This window comes from Salmo salar, chromosome 03 (genome assembly GCF_965601325.2).
Source record: "Salmo salar chromosome 03, fSalSal1, whole genome shotgun sequence".
Lineage (NCBI taxonomy): Eukaryota > Metazoa > Chordata > Actinopteri > Salmoniformes > Salmonidae > Salmo > Salmo salar.
In genome coordinates, this window is record NC_138293.1 from 98977163 (window position 1) to 99003734 (window position 26572).

General features: G+C 42.2%; 1 protein-coding gene across 1 annotated transcript in view; it reads left to right on the plus strand.

Annotated features, from left to right (window-relative positions):
* Positions 1–26572, plus strand: part of syt17 (synaptotagmin XVII) — a 60824-nt gene that overhangs the window by 10877 nt on the left and 23375 nt on the right. The window contains exons 2-7 of the mRNA XM_082972941.1: positions 5552–5569; positions 15046–15191; positions 21938–22086; positions 22469–22712; positions 22992–23145; positions 23763–23906. Coding sequence (XP_082829067.1) covers positions 5552–5569; positions 15046–15191; positions 21938–22086; positions 22469–22712; positions 22992–23145; positions 23763–23906 — 855 coding nt within the window. The remainder of the gene's footprint in view (positions 1–5551; positions 5570–15045; positions 15192–21937; positions 22087–22468; positions 22713–22991; positions 23146–23762; positions 23907–26572) is intronic.

The following is a 26572-nucleotide window of genomic DNA, read 5'->3' on the forward strand; positions in this document are numbered from 1 at the left end:
ATCCTGTTACTAATATCCTGTTAGTAATATCCTGTTAGTAATATCCTGTTAGTAATATCCTGTTAGTAATATCCTGTCAGTAATATCCTGTCAGTAATATCCTGTTAGTAATATCCTGTTAGTAGATGTAGGTCTCTGATATGTCTGTTAGTAATGTCCTGTTAGTAATATCCTGTTAGTAATGTCCTGTTACTAATATCCTGTCAGTAATATCCTGTTAGTAATATCCTGTTAGTAATATCCTGTTAGTAATATCCTGTTAGTAATATCCTGTTAGTAATATCCTGTTAGTAATATCCTGTTAGTAATATCCTGTCAGTAATATCCTGTTAGTAATATCCTGTTAGTAATGTTCTGTCAGTAATATCCTGTTAGTAATGTCCTGTTAGTAATATCCTGTTAGTAATATCCTGTTAGTAATATCCTGTTAGTAGATGTAGGTCTCTGATATGTCTGTTAGTAATATCCTGTTAGTAATATCCTGTTAGTAATATCCTGTTAGTAATGTCCTGTTAGTAGATGTAGGTCTCTGATATGTCTGTTAGTAATATCCTGTTAGTAATATCCTGTTAGTAATGTCCTGTTAGCAATATCCTGTTAGTAATATCCTGTCAGTAATATCCTGTTAGTAATATCCTGTTAGCAATATCCTGTTAGTAATATCCTGTTAGTAATATCCTGTTAGTAGATGTAGGTCTCTGATATGTCTGTTAGTAATATCCTGTTAGTAATATCCTGTTAGTAATATCCTGTTAGTAATGTCCTGTTAGTAGATGTAGGTCTCTGATATGTCTGTTAGTAATATCCTGTTAGTAATATCCTGTTAGTAATGTCCTGTTAGCAATATCCTGTTAGTAATATCCTGTCAGTAATATCCTGTTAGTAATATCCTGTTAGTAATATCCTGTTAGTAATATCCTGTTAGTAATATCCTGTTAGTAGATGTAGGTCTCTGATATGTCTGTTAGTAATATCCTGTTAGTAATATCCTGTTAGTAATATCCTGTTAGTAATATCGTCTTAGTAATATCCTGTTAGTAATATCCTGTCAGTAATATCCTGTCAGTAATATCCTGTTAGTAATATCCTGTTAGTAATATCCTGTTAGTAATATCCTGTTAGTAATATCCTGTTAGTAATATCCTGTTAGTAATATCCTGTTAGTAATATCCTGTTAGTAATATCCTGTTAGTAATATCCTGTTAGTAATATCCTGTTAGTAATATCCTGTTAGTAATATCCTGTTAGTAATATCCTGTTAGTAATATCCTGTTAGTAGATGTAGGTCTCTGATATGTCTGTTAGTAATATCCTGTTAGTAATATCCTGTTAGTAATATCCTGTTAGTAATATCCTGTTAGTAATATCCTGTCAGTAATATCCTGTCAGTAATATCCTGTTAGTAATATCCTGTTAGTAATATCCTGTTAGTAATATCCTGTTAGTAATATCCTGTCAGTAATATCCTGTTAGTAATATCCTGTCAGTAATATCCTGTTAGTAATATCCTGTTAGTAATATCCTGTTAGTAATATCCTGTTAGTAATATCCTGTTAGTAGATGTAGGTCTCTGATATGTCTGTTAGTAATATCCTGTTAGTAATATCCTGTTAGTAATATCCTGTCAGTAATATCCTGTTAGTAATATCCTGTTAGTAATATCCTGTTAGTAATATCCTGTTAGTAATATCCTGTCAGTAATATCCTGTTAGTAATATCCTGTCAGTAATATCCTGTTAGTAATATCCTGTTAGTAGTATCCTGTTGGTAATATCCTGTTAGTAATATCCTGTCAGTAATATCCTGTTAGTAATATCCTGTTACTAATATCCTGTCAGTAATATCCTGTTAGTAATATCCTGTTACTAATATCCTGTCAGTAATATCCTGTTAGTAATATCCTGTTAGTAATATCCTGTCAGTAATATCCTGTTAGTAATATCCTGTTAGTAATATCCTGTTAGTAATATCCTGTTAGTAATATCCTGTTAGTAGATGTAGGTCTCTGATATGTCTGTTAGTAATATCCTGTTAGTAATATCCTGTTAGTAATATCCTGTCAGTAATATCCTGTTAGTAATATCCTGTTAGTAATATCCTGTTAGTAATATCCTGTCAGTAATATCCTGTTAGTAATATCCTGTTAGTAATATCCTGTTAGTAGTATCCTGTTAGTAATATCCTGTTAGTAATATCCTGTTAGTAATATCCTGTTAGTAGATGTAGGTCTCTGATATGTCTGTTAGTAATATCCTGTTAGTAATATCCTGTCAGTAATGTCCTGTTACTAATATCCTGTCAGTAATATCCTGTTAGTAATATCCTGTTAGTAATGTTCTGTCAGTAATATCCTGTTAGTAATATCCTGTTAGTAATATCCTGTTAGTAATATCCTGTTAGTAATATCCTGTTAGTAATATCCTGTTAGTAATATCCTGTTAGTAGATGTAGGTCTCTGATATGTCTGTTAGTAATATCCTGTTAGTAATATCCTGTTAGTAATGTCCTGTTAGCAATATCCTGTTAGTAATATCCTGTCAGTAATATCCTGTTAGTAGAAGTAGGTCTCAGATATGTCTGTTAGTAATATCCTGTCAGTAGTATCCTGTTAGTAATATCCTGTTAGTAATATCCTGTTACTAATATCCTGTCAGTAATATCCTGTTAGTAATATCCTGTTACTAATATCCTGTCAGTAATATCCTGTTAGTAATATCCTGTTAGTAATATCCTGTCAGTAATATCCTGTTAGTAATATCCTGTTAGTAATATCCTGTTAGTAATATCCTGTTAGTAATATCCTGTTAGTAATATCCTGTTAGTAGATGTAGGTCTCTGATATGTCTGTTAGTAATATCCTGTTAGTAATATCCTGTCAGTAATGTCCTGTTACTAATATCCTGTTAGTAATGTTCTGTCAGTAATATCCTGTTAGTAATATCCTGTTAGTAGATGTAGGTCTCTGATATGTCTGTTAGTAATATCCTGTTAGTAATATCCTGTTAGTAATGTCCTGTTAGCAATATCCTGTTAGTAATATCCTGTCAGTAATATCCTGTTAGTAGAAGTAGGTCTCAGATATGTCTGTTAGTAATATCCTGTCAGTAGTATCCTGTTAGTAATATCCTGTTAGTAATATCCTGTTAGTAATATCCTGTCAGTAATATCCTGTTAGTAATATCCTGTTAGTAATATCCTGTTAGTAATATCCTGTCAGTAATATCCTGTTAGTAATATCCTGTTAGTAGATGTAGGTCTCTGATATGTCTGTTAGTAATATCCTGTTAGTAATATCCTGTTAGTAATATCCTGTCAGTAATATCCTGTCAGTAATATCCTGTTAGTAATATCCTGTTAGTAATATCCTGTTAGTAATATCCTGTTAGTAGATGTAGGTCTCTGATATGTCTGTTAGTAATATCCTGTTAGTAATATCCTGTTAGTAACATCCTGTCAGTAATATCCTGTTAGTAATATCCTGTTAGTAATATCCTGTTAGTAATATCCTGTTAGTAATATCCTGTTAGTAGATGTAGGTCTCTGATATGTCTGTTAGAAATATCCTGTTAGTAATATCCTGTTAGTAATATCCTGTTAGTAATATCCTGTTAGTAATATCCTGTCAGTAATATCCTGTTAGTAATATCCTGTTAGTAATGTCCTGTCAGTAATATCCTGTCAGTAATATCCTGTTAGTAATATCCTGTTAGTAATGTCCTGTTAGTAATATCCTGTTAGTAATATCCTGTCAGTAATATCCTGTTAGTAGAAGTAGGTCTCAGATATGTCTGTTAGTAATATCCTGTCAGTAGGATCCTGTTAGTAATATCCTGTTACTAATATCCTGTCAGTAATATCCTGTTACTAATATCCTGTCAGTAATATCCTGTTAGTAATATCCTGTTAGTAATATCCTGTCAGTAATATCCTGTTAGTAATATCCTGTCAGTAATATCCTGTTAGTAGATGTAGGTCTCTGATATGTCTGTGTGATATTATGTTCTACCTCACCAATAAAGGCTACCCAACATTACTTAACTACATTTAACAGGTAGGCTACCCAACATTACATAACTACATTTAACAGGTAGGCTACCCAACATTACTTAACTACATTTAACAGGTAGACTACCCAACATTACTTAACTACATTTAACAGGTAGACTACCCAACATTACATAACTACATTTAACAGGTAGGCTACCCAACATTACTTAACTACATTTAACAGGTAGGCTACCCAACATTACTTAACTCCATTTCACAGGTAGGCTCCCCAACATTACTTAACTACATTTAACAGGTAGGCAACCCAACATGAAATAACTACATTTAACAGCGAGGCTACCCTACCTACCGATGAGGAGCTCCAAGGATTGAATGGGCTCTCGAGTGGCGCAGCGGTCTAAGGCCCTGCATCTCAGTGCTTGAGGTGTCACTACAGACACCCTGGTTCGATTTTAGGCTGTATCACAACTGGCTGTGATTGGGAGTCCCGTAGGGCGGTGTACAATTGGCCCAGCGTCGTCTGGGTTTGGCAGGTGTAGGCCGTCATTGTAAATAAGAATTTGTTCTTAACTAACTTGCCTAGTTAAAACTTCTTAAGGATCCGACATTTTTTTCATTTTTTGGCCTAAAATGACATACTCAAATCTAACTGCCTGTAGCTCAGGCCCTGAAGCAAGGATATGCATATTATTGGTAAAACACATTGAAGTTTGTGAAAATGTTAAAGGAATGTAACACAATAGATCTGGTAAAAGATAATACAAAGAAAACACAACCGTTCTTTTGTATTTTTTTCGTACCATCATCTTTGAAATGCAAGAGAAAGGCCATAATGTATTATTCCAGCCCATGCGCAATTCAGATTTTGGCCACTAGACGGCAGCAGTGTATATACAAAGATTTTGACTGATCCTATGAACCTGTTCAAAGAGGCGTCACTACAGACACCCTGGTTCGAATTCAGGCTGTATCACAACCGGCCGTGATTGGGAGTTCCATAGGGTGGCGCACAATTAGCCCAGCGTCGCCCGGGTTTGACCTGGGTAGGCTGTCATTGTAAATAAGAATTTGTTCTTAACTGACTTGCCTAGTTAAATGAATTAAAATTCACTCGGAACAAAAAGGACAGAAAAGAGGAGGGACTAACCTGGGGTGTATTCATTAATGCACACAGTAGCAAACCCTAATAAAACGTTTCGCTAAGGACAATGTTTTTGCAACGAAAACGAGAGCTTTCAGGTGGCTTCGTTCCGTTTGATTCCTAGTGAATAAACCTCTGAATTTGTATAATAAGAAACAGTGATGTTTGTGGGCAAAGTGTTTTGCTGCGGTATGGACTAATGAACGCAGCCCATGTTTTGTATTGTGTTGGGTTCTGGACCTCAGGAGGTTATGGGAAGAGTAGCTCTTGTTGGTAAATGCTAATATGAATCATAATGAACTGAAACACCAAACATTGTTTCTAAACTACTCTTTCCTGTCTCCTCCCTGGTCCTCCAACGGCCCATAATCCACTGTTCCTCCTCACTGTGAAAAATGACAGTTGGAACCCATCAACAAGGTATGTTCTCTTCCCCTGAACACACGTGTGTGTGTGTGTGTGTGTGTGTGTGGTGTGTGTGTGTGTGTGTGTGTGTGTGTGTGTGTGTGTGTGTGTGTGTGTGTGTGTGTGTGTGTGTGTGTGTGTGTGTGTGTGTGTGTGTGTGTGTGTGTGTGTGTGTGTGTGTGTGTGTGTACAGACAGAGAGAGGTGATAAAAGAGGAGCAGGTGTCAAATCACCAGTTAACCAGCCTTGACTCTGCTGTCAGATCTCAGTGGGCACAGTCCATCTCCTGTGTCTGCTCTAGTGTCAACTGACACACACACATAAACACACCACACACACACCACACACAAACACACAGACACAGACAGACACTTTGTTATTTTAATCAGCTGAATAAGAGGTTCTTCATTTCATATTCATGTCAATCATTTTGTCCTGCATGACTGTCTTTGTCTCTGATTAGAATCGTGATTGCGGAGGGAGGGAGGGAGGGAGGGAAAGAGTGGAAGTTGAAAAGAAAACCGATTTTGTAAACATCATCATTCCCTTAAGCGTTGTCATTCCAAACTCATGTGACCTTCATCTCTCTCTCTCTCTCTCTGTTTCTCTCTCACTCTCACTTTCTCACTCTATCTGTCCCTTTCTCTTACTTTCTCTCCCTCCATCTCACCCTCTCTCTCCCTACATCTCTCTCACCCCATCTCCTAGAGATAGCTTTCGATTCATCTTGTATGATTTCCTTGTGTGTTGGTTAATTCATAAGCAGTTTGTCCAGTTGACTGAGCCTGCTTTAGCCTCACATGAAATATATATAAATATATATATACAGTCGTTGCCAAACGTTTTGAGAGTTACACAAATATTAATTTTCACAAAGTCTGCTGCCTCAGTTTGTATGATGGCAATTTGCATATACTCCAGAATGTTATGAAGAGTGATCAGATGAATTGCAATTCATTGCAAAGTCCCTCTTTGCCATGCAAATGAACTGAATCCCCAAAAAACATTTCCACTGCATTTCAGCCCTGCCACAAAAGGACCAGCTGACATCATGTCAGTGATTCTCTCGTTAACACAGGTGTGAATGTTGACAAGGACAAGGCTGGAGATGACTCTGTCAAGCTGATTGAGTTCAAATAACAGACTGGAAGCTTCAAAAGGAGGGTGGTGCTTGGAATCATTGTTTTCCTCTATCGACCATGGTTACCTGCAAGGAATCATGTGCCGTCATCATTGCTTTGCACAAACAGGCAAGGATATTGCTGCCAGTAAGATTGCACCTAAATCAACCATTTATCGGATCATCAAGAACTTCAAGGAGAGCGGTTCAATTGTTGTGAAGAAGGCTTCAGGGTGCCCAAGAAAGTCCAGCAAGTGCCAGGACCGTCTCCTAAAGTTGATTCAGCTGCGGGATCGGGGCACCACCAGTACAGAGCTTGCTCAGGAATGGCAGCAGGCAAGTGTGAGTGCATCTGCACGCACAGTGAGGCGAAGAATTTTGGAGGATGGCCTGGTGTCAAGAAGGGCAGCAAAGAAGCCACTTCTCTCCAGGAAAAACATCAGGGACAGACTGATATTCTGCAAAAGGTACAGGGGTTGGACTGCTGAGGACTGGGGCAAAGTCATTTTCTCTGATGAATCCCCTTTCCGATTGTTTGGGGCATCCGGCAAAAACCTTGTCTGGAGAATACAAGGTGAGCGCTACCATCAGTCCTGTGTCATGCCAACAGTAAAGAATCCTGATACCATTCATGTGTGGGGTTGCTTCTCAGCCAAGGGAGTGGGCTCACTCACAAATTTGCCTAAGAACACAGCCATGAAGACAGAATGGTACCAACACATCCTCCGAGAGCAACTTTTCCCAACCATCCAGGAACAGTTTGGTGATGAACAATGCCTTTTCCAGCATGATGGAGCACCTTGCCATAAGGCAAAAGTGATAACTAAGTGGCTCGGGGAACAAAACATCGATATTTTGGGTCCATGGCCAGGAAACTCCCCAGACCTTAATCCCATTGAGAACTTGTGGTCAATCCTCAAGAGGCGGGTGGACAAACAAAAACCCACAAATTCTGACACACTCCAAGCATTGATTATGCAAGAATGGGCTGCCATCAGTCAGCATGTGGCCCAGAAGTTAATTGACAGCATGCCAGGGCGGATTGCAGAGGTCTTGAAAAAGAAGGGTCAACACAGCAAATATTTACTCTTTGCATCAACTTCATGTAATTGTCAATAAAATTCTTTGACACGTATGAAATTGTAACGGCTGTCGTGAGAGAGAGTGGACCAAAATGCAGCGGAGTTAGTGTTCATCATATTTAATTAATAAATGGAACACTATACAACTACAAAATAAGAAACTGACAGCCAAACAGTCCTGTCAGGTGAAACACAATGATAGAAACAATTACCCACAAAACCCCAACGGAAAAACATGCACTTATGTGTGACTCCCAATCAACAACAACAAACTTCAGCTGTGCCTGATTGGGAGCCACACACGGCCCAAAACAAAGAAATACAAAAACATAGAAACAGAACATAGAACGCCCACCCAATGTAACACCCTGGCCTAACCAAAATAAAGAACAAAAAAACCCTCTCTATGGCCAGGGCATTACAGAAATGCTTGTAATTATACTTCAGTATTCCATAGTAACATCTGACAAAAATATCTAAAGAAAATGAAGCAGCAAACTTTGTGGAAATTAATATTTGTGTCATTCTCAAAACCTTTGGCCACGACTGTACACAGTTGAAGTCGGAAGTTTAAATACACCTTAGCCAAATACATTTTAACTCAGTTTTTCACAATTCCTGACATTTAATCCTAGTAAAAATTCCCTGCCTTAGGTCAGTTAGGATCACCACTTATTTTAAGAATGTGAAATGTCAGAATAATAGTAGAGAGAATGATTTATTTCATCTTTTATTTCTTTCATCACATTCCCAGTGGGTCAGAAGCTTACATACACTCAATTAGTATTTGGTAGCATTGCCTTTACATTGTTTAACTTGGGTCAAACGTTTCGGGTAGCCTTCCACAAGCTTCCCACAAAAAGTTGGGTGAATTTTGACACATTCCTCCTGACAGAGCTGGTGTAACTGAGTCAGGTTTGTAGGCCTCCTTTCTCGCACACGCTGTTTCAGTTCTACATTCAAATTTTCTATAGGGTTGAGGTCGAGGCTTTGTGATGGCCACTCCAACACCTTGACTTTGTTGTCCTTAAGCCATTTTGCCACAACTTTGGAAGTATGCTTGGGGTCATTGTCCATATGGAAGACCTATTTGCGACCAATCTTTAACTTCCTGACTGATGTCTTGAGATGTTGCTTCAATATTTCCACATAATTTTCCTCCCTTATGATGCCATCTATTTTGTGAAGTGCACCAGTCGCTCCTGCAGCAAAGCACCCCCACAACATGATGCTGCCACACCCGTGCTTCACGGTTTGGATGGTGTTCTTCAGCTTGCAAGGCTCCCCCTTTTTCCTCCAAACATAACGATGGTCATTATGGCCAAACAGTTCTATTTTTGTTTCATCAGAGGACATTTTTCCAAAAAGTGCGATCTTTGTCCCCATGTGCAGTTGCAAACCGTAGTCTGGCTTTTTTATGGCGGTTTTGGAGCAGCGGCTTCTTCCTTGCTGAGCGGCCTTTCAGGTTATATCGATATAGGACTCTTTTTACTGTGGATATAGATACTTTTGTACCTGTTTCCTCCAGCATCTTCACAAGGTCCTTTGCTGTTGTTCTGGGATTTTCGCACCAAAGTGTGTTCATCTCTAGGAGACAAAACGCGTCTCCTTCCTGAGCGGTATGACAGCTGTGTGGTCCCATGGTGTTTATACTTGCGTACTATTGTTTCTTCAGATGAACGTGGTACTTTCAGGCGTTTGGAAATTGCTCCCAAGGATGAACCAGACTTGTGTAGGTCTACCATTCTGAGGTCTTGGCTGATTTCTTTTGATTTTCCCATGATGTCAAGCAAAGAGGCACTGATTTTGAAGGTATGCCTTGGAATACATACACAGGTACACCTCCAATTGACTCAAATAATGTCAATTAGCCTATCAGAACTTCTAAAGCCATGACATCATTTTCTGGAATTTTCCAAGCTGTTTAAAGGCACAGTCAACTTAATGTATGTGAACTTCTGACCCACTGGAATTGTAATACAGTGAATTATAAGTGAAATAATCTGTCTGTAAACAATTGTTGGAAAAATTACTTGTGTCATGCACAAAGTAGATGTCCTAACCAACTTGCCAAAATTATAGTTTGCTAACAAGACATTTGTGGAGTGATTGAAAAACAAGTTGTTATGACTCCAAGCTAAGTGTATGTGTCACGGTTTTCGTCGGTAATGGAGGACCAAAACGCAGCAGGTATGTGTAAGCTCATCTTGACGTTTATTAACTTCCCAAAATGAACACCAAAATAACAAAACAAGTGAACGAACAATATACAGACAGTCTGGCAAGGCACAAGGCTAAACACAGAACAATCTCCCACCAACACACAGACAAACACACCCAACTAATATAGGACTTCCAATCAAAGGCAACACCACACAGCTGCCTTCAATTGGAAGTCCACCTGTCACGGTTGTCGTCGGTAGAAATGGACCAAAACGCAGCAGGCATGCGGTTGTTCATTTTGAACATTTATTCCATCCAAAATGAACACAAAAATAACAACAGAGAACGAACGACGAAATGACAGCCTTGAAGGCAACACAGCAAATCCAAAGACAATCTCCCACAATTAGACAAACAAACACACCCAACTAATATAGGACTTCCAATCAAAGGCAACACCACACAGCTGCCTTCAATTGGAAGTCCACCCCAATTAACCAAACATAGACATACAACTAACTAGATAACACATAGAAATACATACACACAGACCATAAACCAAAAACCCGGAAACACTAAATCAAACACCCTATTTTCCAAAACACCACCCCGAACCACATAAAACAAATACCCTCTGCCACGTCCTGGCCAAACTACAATACCAATTAACCTTATACTGGCCAGGACGTGACACAACCCCAATTAACTCTACATAGAAACACACTTACTAGACTACACATAGAAATACATAAACATGGACCATAAACCAAAAACCCGGAAATACTAAATCAAACACCCTTTTACCAAAACACCCCCCCGGACCACATAAAACAAATACCCTCTGCCACGTCCTGACCAAACTACAATAACAATTAACCCTTATACTGGCCAGGACGTGACAGTATGTAAACTTCCGACTTATATATGTATATAAAGAGAGAGAGGAAAGAGAGAGGAAAGAGAGAGAGAGAGAGAGAGAGAGAGAGAGAGAGAGAGAGAGAGAGAGAGAGAGAGAAGTTAGATGAGTTTGGAATGAAGGTGTCTCTCTGTACTGCTGATTGCTACAGGGAATGAGGATGTTTACAAAGTCAAAATAGGACTATGAAAAGAAAAATCGAAAGAACTTTGATGCGTACTGTGGGCACACGCTGATGACGTCAGGGAGTTGTGCTGAGATGAGTCATCATGTGTGATGCTGTGTTGATAACCGAGTGGGAAGGTGGTAATTACCTGTTGTGATGTAGGAAATACCAGTTGTTTGCATTCGCATGCTTTGAACTCGTTGAGAAATGCTGATTGGCTAATGGCAAACAAGCTGTGTCTACCATAAACAAAAAATACAGCTATCATGCTAACAAATTACAGTGTTCAAAAAACATATTTAATAGATTGTTTTTTATAAATAGTCTTGTGTTGTTGCATTTAACTGGCGATAATGCTGCTATCCAGGTCCTTTCCTTAGTAAGTGACGTCAGGGTGTGGGAGAAGTGGAAGCTCAGGGATGATAGATGAGATTCTCAGTAGCAATTATCAGTTGGAGGGGCGTTAAAGTGGCTTTTTCCCAGTCGTATCTGATAAATACCATCTTCCCATTTAGTTTTGAACACAGCATTACGACACACGCTCTTAAGGGAAAGGGGGGAGGATGGAGGGAAGAGAATGAAGGAGGGGCAGAGAGAGGGGGAAGAGGAGGAGGAGGGAAGGAGGGAGGATATTTGTGTTCCTCCACTGAAAAAGGAAGTATACTGTCACTACCTTACAGTCTAACGATGCTGTACACTAGTCTGACGATGCTATACACTAGTCTGACGATGCTATACACTAGTCTAAAGATGCTATACACTAGTCTAAAGATGTTATACACTAGTCTGACGATGCTATACACTAGTCTGACGATGTTATACACTAGTCTGACGATGATATACACTAGTCTGACAATGTTATACACTAGTCTGACGATGTTATACACTAGTCTGAGGAAAAAACAGGATGTCTTTTGCACACGCAATTACCATAAAAAAATGGGACTTGAGAGTAATCCTGCCATCCCTCCATCTCCCTTCTTCCTTATCTAATATGTCTCCCTTTCATCCCTCCATGTCTCTTCTTCTGTATCTAATATATCTCCCTTTCCATCCATCCATCTTTCTTCTTCCTTATCTAATATGTCTCCCTTTCCATCCCTCTGTCTCTTCTTCCTTATCTAATATGTCTCCCTTTCCATCCCTCCATCTCCCTTCTTCCTTATCTAATATGTCTCCCTTTCCATCCCTCTGTCTCTTCTTCCTTATCTAATATATCTCCCTTTCTATCCCACCTTTTCTTCCCTGTGAGACTCCTATTAGCTCCCAGTCAGATCTAATGCCTAGGCTTAAGCTCAGTGGCCTAACACAGTCTCCTCTTCTCCTTCTCCTTCTTTTTTTCAATGTTTTTTTATTAATTTAACCTTTATTTAACTAGGCAAGTCAGTTAAGAACAAATTCTTACTTACAATGACGGCCTACACCGGCCAAACCCTGATGACGCTGAGCCAATTGTGCGCCACCCTATGGGACTCCCAATCACGACCGGATGTGATGCAGCCTGGATTCAAACCAGGGGCTGCAGTGATGCCTCTTGCACTGAGATGCAGTGCCTTAGATCTCTGCGCCACTCGGGACACTCCTTCTTCTCCTTCTTCACCTTCTTCTTCTTCTCCTTCTTCACCTTCTTCTTCTCTCATCTTCCTCTACTTCTTCAGGGCCGCATTCCAAATGGAACCCTGTTCTCCTGTTTAGTGCACTTATTTTGACCAGGTTCCATACATAGGGAATAGGGTGCCGTTTACTAACGCAGTCAGATCCACTGTCTCGTGGACTAGCCAAAGGGCATCGCTGGAGATCAGTTGAGATCAGACTCTCTGATTACATTTCTGGCTGTATCAATGGAGGATCAAAAGAGGAATGAGAGTTTAATGTACCTTTACAGTATGTCATTTAACCCCTTATTACAGTTTAATGTACCTTTACAGTACATGACCCAATCCCTTATTACAGTTTAATGTACCTTTACAGTACATGACCCAACCCCTTATTACAGTTTAATGTACCTTTGCAGTACGTGACCTAACCCCTTATTACAGTTTAATGTACCTTTACAGTATGTCATTTACCCCCTTATTACAGTTTAATGTACCTTTACAGTATGTCACCTAACCCCTTATTACAGTTTAACCCCTTCCTACACTCAGACAGGCTGGGGCACAAATGGCCCATAGGGACAGGGGGGATTTCTGTGGATGTGAACTGAAATTCACCTGCTATGGCTAGCTCTTGGCTCACGTCTTGGCTAGCTATGAAATCCAATTTCTCTAGTTTCAAGCATCTTGTGTAAAGTATAAATGTTTCCCTGACTATCTCTCTCTCTCTCCCTGACACACACACATACACTCTCTCTCTCTCTCTCTCTCTCTCTCCTCTCTCCCTGACACACACACTCTTTCTCTCTTGCTCTTTCTCTCTCCCTGACACTCACTCACTCACTCTCTCTCTCTCTCTCTCTCTCTCTCCCTCTCTCTCGCTCACACACTCTCTCTCTCTCTTTCTCTCTCTCTCTCTCTCTCTCTCTCTCACACACACTCTCTCTCTCTCTATCTCCCTGACACTCTCTCTCTCAATTCAATTCCATTTAAGGGCTTTATTGGCATGGGAGACATATGTTAACATTGCCAAAGCAAGTAAAGCAGATAATTAATAAAAGTGAAATAAAAAGGTTTTTTTTTTTTAATTGTGAAATAAACAATAAAAATGAACAGTAAACAATAAACAAGAAAAAATACATTTAAAATGTCATATTATGTGCAAATAGTTCAATTACAAAAGAGAAAATAAATATTGTATTTACAATGGTGCTTGTTCTTCACTGGTTGCCCTTTTCTTGTGGAAACAAGTCACACATCTTGCTGCTGTGATGGCACACTGTGGTATTTCACCTAATAGTTTATCAAAATTGAATTTGTTTTCAAATTCTTTATGGATGTGTGTAATCTGAGGGAAATATGTGTGTCTAATATGGTTATACATTTGGCAGGAGGTTAGGAAGTGCAGCTCAGTTTCCACCTCATTTTGTGGGCAGTGTGCACATAGCCTGTCTTCTCTTGAGAGGCAGGTCTGCCTACGGTGGCCTTTCTCAATAGCAAGGCTATGCTCACTGAGTCTGTACATAGTCAAAGCTTTCCTTACGTTTGGGTCAGTCACAGTGGTCAGGTATTCTGTCAGTAATTCTCTTTATGTTTTGTCATGATTTGTTTGGGTGTAATTGTATTGCTGTCCTGGGCAGTGGCGGGTTTAGGTATAGACGACATGGGCAGCCGCCCAGGGCGGCATCTTGCCGGGGGCGGCATGGGGCTCCCGCACAAAAAAACAAAATTAAACTTCAAAGTAAAAATAAATATTTAGAATGGTGACATTTGCGCGATCGGTTTTCTATCGCTTATTTGCACTTCACGTCAATGATATCATGTCACCGTGTGGGACTGTGGGTCAATTAACCTTGTCGGAGCGGGCGCCCTGATGCCCTGATTCTAGTTTGTGAGCTAGGCAGGCTACTGCCTGGGAAGGTCTCCCACTTAGAAGTACGAGATGGGGAGGGGGACGGGGGTATGTTGACCTCAGGTCTCCTCACTGGAAGCCCACGGTAGGGGGAGCGGTGGGAATCTATCAAATATCGCACCACTAACTTTGTACAGTACTCATGCAATAGGTAATGCAATTAGTTGTGAAATTGAGTTTGGGTGTTTCTTGTTTGAAGTGCAGTAGTGTAATGATCAGGTTCTCTTCTTTAGAAGTGTGTTGTTCTATTTGTGTATTTGTGTGATATAGGATTTGTGCAATTTACTTTTATTTGTGTGTTTTTTTGGAGGGAGGGGTTCACCCAGGGAGCCATACAAGCTACAACCGCCACTGGTCCTGGGGCTCTGTGGGGTGTGTTTGTGTTTGTGAACAGAGCCCCAGGACCAGCTTGCTTAGGGGACTCTTCTTCAGGTTCATCTCTCTGTAGGTGATGGCTTTGTTGTGGAATGTTTGGGAATCGCTTGCTTCCTCTCTCTATATATCTCTCTCTCTCTATCCCCGTCTCTCTCTCTATAGGGTGTGCTGGCCAGGCTAACTGACTGTCTGTTGTGTCGGTGGTCGTGTCGCTCTTGTCTGTTGTGGTGTTGGGAGTGCTGCTTTCCGCGCAGTGATGAGGAGGTGGAGATACTGGGACCCTTCCCTGCTCAGACCCCCTCCTGGCTGTGAGTTAACACACACACATAAACACACACACATAAACACACACACACATAAACACACACACATGCATGGACACACACATACACACACACACACATAAACACACACACATGCATGGACACACACATAAACACACACACATGCATGGACACACACATAAACACACACACATGGACACACACACATAACGCACAAGCGGACGGACGGCTGCACAGACACACACACACACAAGCAGACACGCATGAACAAAAGCACACTCACGCACACATGCCCACATGCACACAACGTTCACTTGTCCAGTTGTGTTAAATCAGTCTCAGGAAGTAGAAGGATACACTTTTTCAAATCAAATCAAATTTATTTATATAGCCCTTCGTACATCAGCTGATATCTCAAAGTGCTGTACAGAAACCCAGCCTAAAACCCCAAACAGCAAGCAATGCATGTGAAAGAAGCACGGTGGCTAGGAAAAACTCCCTAGGAAAAACTCCCTAGAAAGGCCAAAAACCTAGGAAGAAACCTAGAGAGGAACCAGGCTATGAGGGGTGGCCAGTCCTCTTCTGGCTGTGCAGGGTGGAGATTATAACAGAACATGGCCAAGATGTTAAAATGTTCATAAATGACCAGCATGGTGAAATAATAATAATCATAGTAGTTGTCGAGGGTGCAACAAGCACGTCCGGTGAACAGGTCAGGGTTCCATAGCCGCAGGCAGAACAGTTGAAACTGGAGCAGCAGCACGGCCAGGTGGACTGGGGACAGCAAGGAGTCATCATGCCAGGTAGTCTTGAGGCATGGTCCTAGGGCTCAGGTCCTCCGAGAGAAAGAAAGAAAGAGAGAAAGAGAGAATTAGAGAGAGCATATTTAAATTCACACAGGACACCGGATAAGACAAGAGAAATACTCCAGATGTAACAGACTGACCCTAGCCACCCGACACATAAACTACTGCAGCATAAATACTGGAGGCTGAGACAGGAGGGATCAGAAGACACTGTGGCCCCATCCGATGATAGCCCCGGACAGGGCCAAACAGGCAGGATATAACCCCACCCACTTTGCCAAAGCACAGCCCCCACACCACTAGAGGGATGTCTCCAACCACCAACTTACCGTCCTAAGACAAGGCCGAGTATAGCCCACAAAGATCTCCGCCACGGCACAACCCAAGGGGGGGGGGGGGGGGGGGGGGGGGCGCCAACCCAGACAGGAAGACCACGTCAGTGACTCAACCCACTCAAGTGACGCACCCCTCCCATGAACGGCATGGAAGAACACCAGTAAGCCAGTGACTCAGCCCCTGTAAAAGGGTTAGAGGCAGAGAATCCCAGTGGAGAGAGGGGAACCGGCAAGGCAGAGACAGCAAGGGCGGTTCGTTGCTCCAGCCTTTCCGTTCACCTTCACACTCCTGGGCCAGACTATACTTAATCATAGGACCTACTGAAGAGATAAGTCTTCAGTAAAGACTTAAAGGTTAAGACTGAGTCTGCGTCTCTCACATGGGTAGGCAGACCATTCCATAAAAATGGAGCTCTATAGGAACCTATTCCAACAGGGCTGTGGATATAGTCAATCATCATTACAGATTATTACCAGGTCTGTCAATGCCCCCTGTTCCGTGCTGTAATGGAACAGTCCAAACCCCCCTGTTCTGTGGCGTAATGGAACAGTCAAACCCCCCTTTTCTGTGGCGTAATGGAACAGTCCAGCCACCCTGTTCTGTGGCGTAATGGAACAGTCCAACCCCCCTTTTCTGTGGCGTAATGGAACAGTCCAGCCACCCTGTTCTGTGGTGTAATGGAACAGTCCAACCCCCCAGTTCTGTGGTGTAATGGAACAGTCCAACCCCCCTGCTCTGTGGTGTAATGGAACAGTCCATATCCCATGTTCTGCCAGTCTCTCTAGGGACCTGATGTTGACGTCAGCACTCTGGGTGAGCTCATTCTGTGGTTGAGAGGGTGTGTGTGTGACAGAGACCAAAGGTCTGGCTGAAGCACTGTTCTACTGATTAAGATAGACATGTTGGAGACACACACACATACACACACACTGTACCGATACTGTTGTCTCTCAGGAGTAGTAACAGCATGGCATGTGATACAGACCATATACCAGTATTAACCTGCTTATTACCATGGAGACTCAGTCTGAGATACAGACCATATACCAGTATTAACCTGCTTATTACCATGGAGACTCAGTCTGAGATACAGACCATATACCAGTATTAACCTGCTTATTACCATGGAGACTCAGTCTGAGATACAGACCATATACCAGTATTAACCTGCTTATTACCATGGAGACTCAGTCTGAGATACAGACCATATACCAGTATTAATCTTTTAAAAACATGAGGTGTCTCTGTCCCACTCCACCCACCCCCCCACTCTCTATTGGTTTCACCTAAGTTAATTTCCCTCTTCTCCTCTCCTCTTCTCCCTCCCTCCTCTCCTAAAGCCATGTGTTTTAGATTGCCCTGTTACCTTGACAACTATCTCCCTGCGAGCTGTCGCCATGGACACAAAGGGTCCTTGATGATCCCCAAGGGATGGCTGGGAATTAGGTGTCCAGTACAAAGTCCTGAAAGAAGGATGGATGGAGGGAGGTGGAGAGAGAGAGAGAGAGAGAGAGAGAGAGAGAGAGAGAGAGAGAGAGAGAGAGAGAAAGAAAGAAAGAGGGGAAGGGAGGGAGCTAGGGAGGGATGGGGGAGAGAGAGAGAGAGAGAGAGGGAGGGAGAGAGAGAGGGAAAACAATAAAATGAGTAAAACATGTTTGTGCAGATTCCTCTCAGCATTGGCCGGTGATATTAAAGGGGCAATCCAGGATTCCAAACACAACAAGCGGTCACCTCGTCACGTGTTTTGGTAAATAGCTGAGAGATGAGGCTGGAGAAGAGGATGTAACAATCCCTGATGGTTCCTCTGATGGTGTTTTAATAGAACTAAATTCCCTCTGAGCAGAACAGAACAGAAGCCCCAGACAGGATGCAGTCTCATGTTATCATGTCCTGACTGACTACTGTCATTACACTACCGTACAGTGTTTATTTGTGTGTGAGTGTGCGTGTGCGTGTGTGTGCGTGTGTGCGTGTGTGTCTGTGTGTGTTGATTTTTGTGACGGCAGAGACAAATGGAAAAATAAGGACAAGGACATGGACCTGTCATCAGGAGAAGATGTGTCTGTTCCTACAGAAGGACATGTCATCAGGAGAAGTTGTGTCTGTTCCTAGAGAAGGACCTGTCATCAGGAGAAGATGTGTCTGTTCCTACAGAAGGACATGTCATCAGGAGAAGTTGTGTCTGTTCCTAGAGAAGGACCTGTCATCAGGAGAAGATGTGTCTGTTCCTAGAGAAGGACATGTCATCAGGAGAAGTTGTGTCTGTTCCTACAGAAGGACCTGTCATCAGGAGAAGTTGTGTCTGTTCCTAGAGAAGGACATGTCATCAGGAGAAGTTGTGTCTGTTCCTAGAGAAGGACATGTCATCAGGAGAAGTTGTGTCTGTTCCTACAGAAAGACATGTCATCAGGAGAAGTTGTGTCTGTTCCTACAGAAAGACATGTCATCAGGAGAAGTTGTGTCTGTTCCTACAGAAAGACATGTCATCAGGAGAAGATGTGTCTGTTCCTAGAGAAGGACATGGACCTGTCATCAGGAGAAGATGTGTCTGTTGGCTCACTAATAGAATGGGTCAGCAGTTATTAGAGATATTCTGGTGTAAAGTGTCAGTAGTTATTAGAGATATTCTGGTGTAAAGTGTCAGTAGTTATTAGAGATTTTCTGGTGTAAAGTGTCAGTAGATATTAGAGATATTCTGGTGTAAAGTGTCAGTAGTTATTAGAGATATTCCGGTGTAAAGTATCAGTAGTTATTAGAGATATTCTGGTGTAAAGGGTCAGTAGTTATTAGAGATATTCTGGTGTAAAGTGTCAGTAGTTATTAGAGATATTCTGGTGTAAAGTGTCAGTAGTTATTAGAGATATTCTGGTGTAAAGTGTCAGTAGTTATTAGAGATATTCTGGGGTAAAGTGTCAGTAGTTATTAGAGATTTTCTGGTGTAAAGTGTCAGTAGTTATTAGAGATATTCTGGTGTAAAGTGTCAGTAGTTATTAGAGATATTCTGGTGTAAAGTGTCAGTAGTTATTAGAGATATCCCAGGGTAAAGTGTCAGTAGTTATTAGAGATATCCCAGGGTAAAGTGTCAGTAGTTATTAGAGATATTCCGGTGTAAAGGGTCAGTAGTTATTAGAGATATTCTGGTGTAAAGTGTCAGTAGTTATTAGAGATATTCTGGTGTAAAGTGTCAGTAGTTATTAGAGATATTCTGGTGTAAAGTGTCAGTAGTTATTAGAGATATTCTGGTGTAAAGTGTCAGTAGTTATTAGAGATATCCCAGGGTAAAGTGTCAGTAGTTATTAGAGATATCCCAGGGTAAAGTGTCAGTAGTTATTAGAGATATTCCGGTGTAAAGTGCCAGTAGTTATTAGAGATATTCTGGTGTAAAGTTTCAGTAGTTATTAGAGATATTCTGGTGTAAAGTGTTAGTAGTTATTAGAGATATTCTGATATAAATTGTCAGTAGTTATTAGAGATATTCTGATATAAATTGTCAGTAGTTATTAGAGATATTCTGATATAAATTGTCAGTAGTTATTAGAGATATTCTGATATAAATTGTCAGAGATATTCTACATCAGCTGCATAGTGGCTGCATCCCATTTAATAATAAGGTAGGTGCTTATACTTGTCCTATTTAAAAAAATATATTTTCATGTCTCAACTCGCCCTCTGCCAGGATCAGCCATTATCAACGGTGACCCTGGAGCAATTAGGGTTAAGTGCAGTCGTGCAAAGTACTTAAGTAAAAATATTTAAAAGTACTACTTGTCAGCCCTCAAGTTTTCAAGATATGTCACTTTCCAAATACAGAAATCATCCCCGATGATGCTGCGTTTTGCTTTTGTTTCTATTTTTGATAAAGCACTTAGATTTAATTTTGTTACTTAAGTATATTTAAAACCAAATACTTTCACTCAAATATAACTTTACTGGGTGACTTTCACTTAAGTCATTTTTTATTAAGGCATCTTTACTTTTTCTGAAGTATGCGCAAGGGCACATTGACAGATTTTTGTTGTTGCTGGCTCAAGGACTCGAGCTAATGACCTTTGGGTTCCTGGCCCCGCGCTCTAACCGCTAGGCTACCTGCCACCCCTATGCTCTAACCGCTAGGCTACCTGCCACCCCCACGCTCTAACCGCTAGGCTACCTGCCACCCCCACGCTCTAACCGCTAGGCTACCTGCCACCCCTTTGAGATGCAGCCAGTGACAGCTGTGTTTACAGAAGTATCACTATCGCTCATGGAAACAATCAGTTAATCCTGCCAGAAAGTCGTTAGCACACACACACACACACACACACACACACACACACACACACACACACACACACACACACACACACACACACCACACACACACACACACACACACACACACACACACACACACACACACACTGACACACAGAGAGAGAGAGTAGTTATGATGATGTCGTTGTTATATAGCTGTCTGATTTCCCCAGTTGAAGGATAAGGAACATTTCGACCACATTAGCCAATAACACATGTTTCTTGTCCTTCACATGGACCCAGAGGAGCTCCATACTCTGAGTTGGCAGGTACCACCAATGTGTGGTAGACAAGGGCTTCTGACCCCTTTTGTGACTGATGCAAATCCATCAGGGACCCCCTCTTAATCAGAACAGTACAGCGCATTTATGTTTAAACAAATTCAACAAACAATTAGAGAATACAACAAGTATTGAGTTGAAAAATGGATAATTGGTCGAGTACTGTGGATACCAATATCTCTGTGAGCCTCCCAGGCCCATGTTTCCCAGGGTTAAGAACAGAATACTGTGGATACTAATGTCTCTGTGAGCCTCCCAGGCCCATGTTGCCCAGGGTTAAGAACAGAATACTGTGGATACTAATATCTCTGTGAGCCTCCCAGGCCCATGTTGCCCAGGGTTAAGAACAGAATACTGTGGATACTAATATCCCTGTGAGCCTCCCAGGCCCATGTTTCCCAGGGTTAAGAATAGAATACTGTGGATACTAATATCTCTGTGAGCCTCCCAGGCCCATGTTGCCCAGGGTTAAGAACAGAATACTGTGGATACTAATGTCTCTGTGAGCCTACCAGGCCCATGTTTCCCAGGGTTAGGAACAGAATCTTGTAAATTAAGAATATTCCATTGTATTGCATTCTATTACACCCTCTAAACTTATTTCATGGATCCCTTGGCCAAAAAGAGTTTAACCTGTTGCTGTTAGTAATATTCATAAACAAATGTAAATGTATTATTTGGGGGGAGATCTGGCCATGGACCACCTGTAGTAGATCGAGGCTCAAGTGTTTCTCGCTCTCTCTCTGTCTCCCTCTATCCATCTGTCTCTCTCTCTCTCTCTCCCTCTTTCACTCTGGATCTCCCTGTCTTTCTCTCTGTCTCCCTCTCTCCCTCTCCCTCTGTTTCTCTCTCTCTCTCTGGCTCCCGCTCTTCCTCTGTTTCTCTCTCTCTCTCCCTCTTTCACTCTGGATCTCCCTGTCTTTCTCTCTGTCTCCCTCTCTCCCTCTCCCTCTGTTTCTCTCTCTCTCCCTCTTTCTCTCTGGCTCTCCCTGTCTTTCTCTCTGTCTCTCTCTCTCCCTCTCCCTCTGTTTCTCTCTCTCTTCCTCCGTCTCAGAGTGAACGAGTGTGTGGATGAGAAGGACACTGATACAGGGGTCACTCATGTTGACGCCATGGCAATACCGCAGGACAGTATTCCGACCCAGAGGCGTTCCAGCTCAGAGATGTCCCGATCCACCTTCAGCCTGGTCCGACAACTCTCCAGTAAGAACAACTGATCCAATGAATCACTGAATCAAACACTGAACCAATTAACCACTTAACTACTGAATCAAATACTGAACCACTGACTCTCTGAATCAAACTCTTAACTACTGAACCACTGAACCAATTAATCAAACACTGAACCCCTGAACCAATTAACAACTAAACTACTGAATGAAACACTGAATCACTGAACCAAGGAATTACTGAATTAAATACTGAACCACTGAACCAATTAACCACTAAGAACCACTGGATGAAACACTGAACCACTAAGAACCACTGAATCCAAAAATGATTGAATTAACTTCTTCATTCCCCTCTCCTCTCTCTTTTCTCCTCTAACTATATTCTCCTCTATTCACCCCCTCCCCTCCCCCAGGTCTAGACGCCCGCAGGCCCAGCTCTCCGCTGGTTGATGTGAAACCCATTGAGTTCTGGGCCATGGGCCCCAGGAAGGAGGTGATCCAGCCGCTGCGTCGACCCCAGCCCCCTGCGAATGACTACTTCAGGAAGTTGGAGCCACGCCTCTACTCTCTGGACTCATCCGGAGACGACGTGGACTCGCTAACGGACGAGGAGATTCTGCTACGATACCAACTGGGCATGCTCCACTTCAGCACACAGTAACGTTTTGTCTTTTATATGTTGTATTATATCTTTCATATTTTAGAATCAGAATTATAGTAATAAGCTTGTAAACTTCCCCAGGTCTAGAAATAAAAACAGGAAAATAAGAAAAACATTCATTCATCTAATGTTTCTTTTCTTCATGTCCCTCTGATCATCCCAACCTCCTCCTCTCTCTCTCTGTCTCTCTCCCCCTCTCTCTCTCTCTTTCTCTCCCTCTCATCATCCCCCTCCCTCCCTCTCTCTCCCTCTCTCCAATACCCCTCTCCTCTCAGGTATGACCTAATCAACGGCCACCTGGGCGTTAGGGTCATTGAGGCTCGCGACCTGCCCCCACCGCTGACCTGTGATGGAGCACGCCAGGACATGGCCCACTCCAACCCATACGTCAAGATCAGCCTGCTGCCGGACCACAAGAACTCCCGGCAGGTAGCTTAGCGCTTAGAGAAGCGGCCCTGCAACTGGAGGGTTGCTGGTTTGAATCCCAGCTCTGACTGGAAAAATCTGGTGTGGAGTGAGCTGTCAACTGGAGGGTTGCTGGTTTGAATCCCAGCTCTGACTGGAAAAATATGGTGTGGAGTGAGCTGTCAACTGGAGGGTTGCTGGCATCAGTATCCTAGAAACCATTGCCTGCTGTTGTGCCCTTGACCAAAGCACTTAATCATCCCTAGAAGTATTGCTCCGGGGGCGCAGACCCATTGCTTCCAGGCTCAAGGTTGGGTTGTCAGCATAAATACACATTTCCATTCTCTGTAAGTTAATGGGCCCCCCTCACCTTGGGTTCCCGAGTGTCGCAGCGGTCTAAGGCACTGTATCTCAGTGCTAGAGGTGTCACTACAGACACCCTGGTTCAAATCCAGGCTGTATCACAACTGGCCGTGATTGGAAGTCCCATAGGGCGGCGCACAATTGGCCCAGCGTCGTCCGGGTTTGGCTAGGGTAGGCCGTCATTGTAAATAAGAATTTGTTCTTAACTGACTTGCCTAGTTAAATCAAGGTTAAATAAAATTTAAAAAAATGAACAATAAAGTATTTTTCTTCTTCAGACAGGGGTGAAGAGGAAGACACAGAACCCGGTGTTTGAGGAGCGGTTCACCTTTGACCTTCTGTTCTTGGAGGCCCAGCGCCGCACCCTGCTGCTGTCTGTGGTCGACTTCGACAAGTTCTCACGACACTGTGTCATCGGCAAGGTGAACACACATACACACATACACAACCCCACAAACAAAACACACACACGAACGCACACACGCTCATACACAAGCACACACGCACACACACACACACCTATCATGTGAGTATTGATACCTGGGGTGAAAGTAAGCTGGTAAAACATGTTCCTATCACAATAATTAAAACAAAGATAGCAAGAAAACCTGTTGGCTGTTACACCATCATTTGTCATTAGCCTACCGCCTGTCAGCCGCATGACACATTTGCAAATGGACTTGAAAAAGGGTGGAATACGTTCCAAAATGTTGTGTGGTTTGATGTGAACACAAATACATTCAGGCTATAAGTCTAATGTCATTAGGCTATTGGGTGTTTTAACAGCCTTTTCCTATTCATCAAATGGCTGGTGCACTGCACTGTTTCAGATGCTGGAATTATGTGAGAGTGGATGAACGTGCGCGGGTATTGTCTACTTTTTGAAGTGATTTATTTGACAATGACTGGTTGTGTTCATCCTACTTTAAAAAAGTAATACATTTTTACAGTTTAATGACGTCTTTACTATTAGCTATAAAAATAAAGAGAGTTGTACGCTCTATATATGAACTCCCAGTAATGGGTAAATCACCAACGTTTCGGCATCACTGTGCCTTCTTCTTGACTATTAGGCCAATAAAAACAATGTGTGTGCATACACAGGATGTCCCGTACCAGGAAGATACAGTGGATGGCGAAAATATTCACCCCCTTTGGCATTTTTCCTATTTTTTTGCCTTACAACTTGGAATTAAAATAGATTTTTGGGGGGTTTGTATCATTTGATTTACACAACACGCCTACCACTTTGAAGATGCAAAATATTTTTTATTGTGAAACAAACCGCATAACTAGCGCGCATAACAAGCGTGCATAACTATTCACCCCCCTCAGTGTCAATACTTTGTAGAGACACCTTTTGCAGCAATTACAGCTGCACGTCTCTAGGGGTTTGTCTCTATAAGCTTGGCACATCTAGCCACTGGGAGTTTTGCCCATTCAAGGCAAAACTGCTCCAGCTCCTTCAAGTTGGTTAGGTTCTGCTGGTGTACAGCAAACTTTAAGTCATACCACAGATTCTCAATTGGATTGAGGTCTGGGCTTTGACTAGGCCATTCCAAGACATTTAAATGTTTCCCCATAAGCCACTCGAGTGTTGCTTTAGCTGTATGCTTGCGGTCATTGTCCTGCTGGAAGGTGAATCTCAGTCCTAGTCTCAAATCTCTCAAAGACTTGAAACAGGTTTCCCTCAAGAATTTAGTGCCATCAATCATTTCTTCAATTCTGACCAGTTTCCAGTCCCTGCCAATGAAAAACATCCCACACAGCATGCTTCACTGTGGGGATGGTGTTCTTGGGGTGATGAGAGGTGTTGGGTTTGCGCCAGACATAGCGTTTTCCTTGATGGCCAAAAAGCTCAATTTTAGTCTCATATGACCAGAGTACATTCTTCCATATGTTTGGGGAGTCTCCCATATTCCTTTTGGTCGAACACCAAACGTGTTTGCTTCTTTTTTTCTTTAAGCAATTACTTTTTTCTGGCCACTCTTCCGTAAAGCCCAGCTCTGTGGAGTGTATGGCTTAAAGTGGTCCAAAGGACAAATACTCCAATCTCCGCTGTGGAGCTTTGCAGCTCCTTCAGGATTATCTTTGGTCTCTTTGTTGCCTCTCTGATTAATGCTCTCCTTGCCTGGTCCGTGAGTTTTGGTGGGTGGCGCTCTATTTTTTTTTTTATAAACCCTTTTTTTCTCCCCAATTTCGTGGTATCCAATTGGTAGTTACAGTCTTGTCTCATCACCGCAACTCCCGTACGGACTCGAGAGAGGCGAAGGTCGAGAGCCATGCGTCCTCCGAAACACAACCCAACCAAGCCGCACTGCTTCTTGACACAATGCACATCCAACCCGGAAGCCAGCCGCACCAATGTGCCGGAGGAAACACCGTACACCTGGCGACCTGGTCAGCGTGCACTGCGCCCGTCCCGACACAGGAGTCGCTAGTGCGCGATGAGACAAGGATATCCCTGCCGGCCAAACCCTCCCTAACCCGGACGACGCTAGGCCAATTGTGCACCGCCCCATGGGCCTCCCAACAGAGCTTGGGCTCGAACCCAGAATCTCTGGTGGCACAGCTAGCACTGCGATGCAGTGCCTTAGACCACTGCGCCACCCGGGAGGCTCGGGCAGCGCTCTCTTGACAGGTTTGTTGTGGTGCCATATTCTTTCCATTTTTTAATAATGGATTTAATGGTGCTCCATGGGATGTTCAAAGTTTCGGATATTTTTTTATAACCCAACCCTGATCTGTACTTCTCCACAACTTTGTCCCTGACCTGTTTGGAGAGCTCCTTGGTCTTCATGGTGCCACTTGCTTGGTGGTGCCCCTTGCTTAGTGGTGTTGCAGACTCTGGGGCCTTTCAGAACAAGTGTATATATACTGAGATCGTGTGACAGATCATGTGACACTTAAATTGCACACAGGTGGACTTTATTTGACTAATTATGTGACTTATGAAGGTAATTGTTTGCACCAGATCTTATTAAGGGGCTTCATAGCAAAGGGGGTGAATACATATGCACGCACCACTTTTCCGTTTTAAATGTTTTTTGCTTTTTTTAAACAAGTTATTTTTTTCATTTCACTTCAC